The sequence below is a fragment of the Culex quinquefasciatus genome, chromosome 1, assembly GCF_015732765.1.
Source record: "Culex quinquefasciatus strain JHB chromosome 1, VPISU_Cqui_1.0_pri_paternal, whole genome shotgun sequence".
In the NCBI taxonomy this organism is placed as follows: domain Eukaryota; kingdom Metazoa; phylum Arthropoda; class Insecta; order Diptera; family Culicidae; genus Culex; species Culex quinquefasciatus.
Genome location: NC_051861.1, coordinates 63,317,819 through 63,321,846, shown reverse-complemented (window position 1 = coordinate 63,321,846; position 4,028 = coordinate 63,317,819). Strand labels below are relative to the sequence as shown.

The 4,028-nt window shown below is 48.6% G+C and overlaps 1 protein-coding gene across 1 annotated transcript; it reads right to left on the bottom strand.

Moving 5' to 3' along the window:
* Window positions 1-1,524: 1,524 nt before the first annotated feature.
* On the bottom strand, window positions 1,525-3,420 carry LOC119769997. The gene is made up of 3 exons (XM_038264016.1): window positions 2,949-3,420; window positions 1,746-2,037; window positions 1,525-1,675 (listed from the first exon to the last, which is right to left on the bottom strand). The coding sequence occupies exons 1-3, from the start codon at window positions 3,418-3,420 to the stop codon at window positions 1,525-1,527; spliced, it is 915 nt and encodes a 304-aa protein (XP_038119944.1).
* Window positions 3,421-4,028: the final 608 nt, after the last annotated feature.

The window sequence follows — 4,028 nt, the reverse complement described above, 5'->3', positions numbered from 1 at the left end:
GGCGCAATACAGTCGATGAACTGTATGACCTTCTTGGGATGGGTGTGGTGCCATACATCGTACGGCGTAAGAAGGTGCGATCCAAAGAACCGCAGCCTTCGAGACACAAGTGCTCCGCAGAAGCAGAGTAAATGTGCCGAGCTTTCCAGCTCAGTTAAACAAAAACGACAGAGGTTGTTAGGCCACCTGCCGATTTTGTGCAGGTGATATCTGGCAGGACAATGTCCTGTTAGAAGCCCTGCGAGTTTTCGTAGTTCCCTACGGTTTAAGCCAAGAAGTTTCCTGGCAATTGAAGGACTTTTGAGATTCCAAGGAACGGCTCGGGACCCACGAAGATGTTTGATGAGCCTTGTCTGGCAAGTTCATCAGCCATTTCGTTGCCTTCAATGCCGCAGTGCCCTGGGACCCAAAACAGCATCACTCTGTTATGCCGAGAAGCAAGTTCCCTTAGGGAAGCGACGCACTCCCAAACAAGTTTGGATTCGCATTTAGAGGATTTTAATGCCAATAGTGCAGCTTGGCTATCCGAGAAAATACCGATTTTTGCGTGTCTATAATTTCTCATAATACACGTCCTCGCACAGATGTGTATGGCATACACTTCTGCTTGAAAAACGGTAGGCCACTTTCCCATAGATATGGTTTCCCTGGTTCGAGGACCGAAGACTCCAGCTCCAGTAGAAGTGCCCATTTTTGAACCATCCGTAAAGAAACGAATAGTTCCTTCTGGAAGTGTAGGTCCTCCATTACTCCACATTTGGCGATTTGTTTCAATCACCTCCATGCAGTCCGAGACTGAAGTTGCAAGGGGGGAAATGTCAAAAGCCTTCACGATCCGCGAGTGACCAGTTCCATCTCCTTCCACCCAGTTGTTACACCGTTGTAGTCGTAGAGCGCCAAGCGCTGCCTCCTGATTCACATGTAAATGTAAAGGCAGAATGCATAGCATGGCTTCCATGGCCGCGGTAGGGGTTGTTTTCATTGCACTCGTTACAGAGAGACATGCCAGTCGTTGGAGATTGGTCAGCTTCGACTGACATGTCTTCTGTTCAGTCTTCGGCCACCAAACGGTCGACGCATAGGTTACCCTAGGTCGAGCGATGGTGGTGTAAGACCAGAATGCAAGTTTCGGTTTAAGGCCCCAGGTTTTGCCGAGCATTTTGTTGCACGCCCAGATAGCAGTAGTTGCCTTCTTTACCACATAGTCCAGATGTGCATTCCAGTTCAGCTTTTTGTCAAGGATTACTCCTAAATATTTGACCTCAGAACTGAAGGTCATTTGGGTTCCTTTCAAGGTAGGCGGCCTAAGGTCGTGTTTCCTCCTGTTAGTAAACGGGATTATCACGGTTTTGTTGGGGTTTATTGTCAGCCCTTCCTGCTCACACCACGACATGGTGCAGTTTAGAGCTGACTGTAGACGGTCCGATAACGTTCCGTCGTACTTCCCCCGGATGATTAAGACTACGTCGTCAGCATATCCAATGACTTCGTAGCCGAGTAGTGTAAGTTTTCTTAGAAGACTATCTACCACCAGCAGCCAAAGCAAAGGAGAGAGTACTCCCTTGCGGACAGCCTTTGGCTGCTGTTATTGTGATAGATGTGTCTCCTAGCGATGCTGAAATCTCTCTGCTCGTAAGCATAGCATGAATCCAGCTCGCAGTTGTTCCATCGCGCCCTGAATATCAAGAAAAGCACAAAGTGCAGATTCTTTATATTTCAGTGCGTTCTCGATACGTGACACTAACGCGTGTAGGGCAGTTTCGGTCGATTTGCCCGCTTGGTATGCATATTGGTGTTTATGCAAAGGGAAGTCCTTCAAGAACTCCGCCCGGATGTGATTATCCGTGATTTTCTCCATAAGCTTGAGCAGCGTCACTGTCAGACTTATGGGTCTGAAGGCTTTTGGCATCGTGGGGTCACTTCTGCCGGCCTTAGGTATGAAGATCACCTTAACTTTACGCCAGCTTCGAGGGATGTAGCCCAGGGTGAAGCTGGCTCGAAGTAAGTTGATCAACTCAGCCATTATGGTGTCGGCTGCTTTTTGGAGAAAGATTGGAAGGATGCCGTCGGGTCCTGCAGCCTTCAGTGGTTCAAATGTGCCGAGGGCCCATCTGATTGAAGACTGGTTGAACATTCGACGGGCTAGGTGGACTGACTCTCTTGATGGTCGACACCATACGCCATCTGCAGTCCGGGTGCATCCTCCTCTCTTTCAGTTGATTCTGGAAAGTGCGTACTCATGAGTACTTGCAGTGTTTCCTTGTTTGTGACAGTGAGAGTGCCTTGCTCGTCTCTCACCTGTCCTAGACCGTTGGAATGGTCTTTTGACAACGCCTTTTGGAGTCGGGTTGCTTCAGACATCGAGCTTATGTCCTCACAGAAATTAGCCAGGCTAGTTTTTGGCTCTCCTCAACTCCGCGTTATACTTCGTTAGGGCTGCTTTGTAGGCATCCCATTCGGAAGTGAGCTTAGCTCTGTTGAAAAGCCTTCTAGCCTCCTTGCGGAGACTGCTCAGGCTTTCGCTCCACCACGGTACGTCCCGACAGATTTCCCTCACTTTCTTAGGGCAGCTAGCCTGGTAGGCTGCCGTGATCCTGCGTTGAAGAGTATTCGCTGCAGTATCCAATTCTTCGGGGGTTCGTATTCGTGAAGGAGCGTCTTGTTTGGACCGGCAAAGGTGACCTCGAAAGGCGTTCCAGTCCGTGTCATTTGGGTCACGAAACGTTTCCCTTTTCAGTTGAATGGCTTCAATGTCAAAGACAATCTGTCTGTGATCAGATAGACTAGCTTCTTCAGAGACATGCCAGTTTTTATTTTGTCTGCATAAGCAGCACTACACAGAGTGAGGTCCAAGACCTCCTGTCTTGCGACAGTAACAAAAGTAGGTTCATTGCCCTTATTGCATACATTGACGTTGTTAGACGTCAAGTATTCAAGAAGGCGCTCACCTCTATCGTTAACATCCGTGCTTCCCCATATCGTATGGTGGGCGTTCGCGTCACAACCGATGACGAACGGTTTATTGACAGCCCTACAGTATCGCACAAGTGCGGCCACTTCTGGCGGTGGAACATCGTCCTGGTCACCAGGAAAGTAAGCAGATGCAACAACCATCTCCTGCTTTCCCTTGGTGGTCGGGACGGTCACCATTGCTGCAACGATGTCTCGTTGGACGAATTCCGTGATTGGAGTACACTTGATGTTTCCGCTCAGCAGAATCGCCGTTCTTGGTGTTGCCTGCGTATTGCTGTAGATCAATCTACTGCTTTGACAGGACAGTCCAAGGATTTTGTTGTGGTTCACCCACGGTTCTTGAACGAGAGCAATCCCAAATTGCTCTTTAGTGAACCTCCGACTAAGGATACTGGAAGCACCCTTAGCATGATGGAGGTTAACCTGGATGCAACGGATATTGTTCATTGTTCAGTTGAACCTGCCGTTTTCTCCAAGATGTTTTGATGATCCGGGAACAGGATGGCAGTGTCCTGCAGCTTGGTCGCTGAAGTGTGTTGAGGATGCGGGTTCCTCTTGTATAGTACATGAAGTACTGGAAGGCCACATGAGGTCGGTTTTGGATTGTTTATCTGTACATGAGAGTTTTCTGAAATGCTGTTGACGAGTGGTAAAATATCGTGCTCATCGTAGCGGGGGTGCTCAAGCGGTGAGGTTGTTGCGTGAATTTTCAGAATGTTCAGCCGGTGCTATATTCGCAGAAAAGCGAAAATATGCATGTGGTTGCCTAGTTTTCGTCAAAGACTGTTGCGTAACCTTACCATCTCTCGCAGAATTGCTCCGAAGAACAACAGAAGGTTCTCGTTTGGTACTGGATAACTCTCCTACTTCCTTCTACATGTGAACCTTCCTGTGCATGTCTCTCATGCGTTCCGACACCGCAAACTGCACTCTACAGTTTTCCGCCGACTCTTCTCTTCTAGTGGTGTCCTCTCTTCCGGCGGAGTTCATGCTTCTTCTTCCTTTCTTCCGCGTTGGTTCCAGTGTGTAAGCTTGTGTAAGCTTAGTCTCTAATA

Bases quoted from the DNA above. Each gene is read 5' to 3' on its own strand.
- LOC119769997 (XM_038264016.1), bottom strand. From the start codon at position 3,420: ATGAACAATATCCGTTGCATCCAGGTTAACCTCCATCATGCTAAGGGT. The intron at 2,038-2,948 runs GTGAGCGCCTTC...TTCTCCAAAAAG, and splicing joins CACGGATGTTAACGATAGAG to CAGCCGACACCATAATGGCT. The intron at 1,676-1,745 runs GTTAGTGTCACG...CTTGATATTCAG, and splicing joins ACCGAAACTGCCCTACACGC to GGCGCGATGGAACAACTGCG.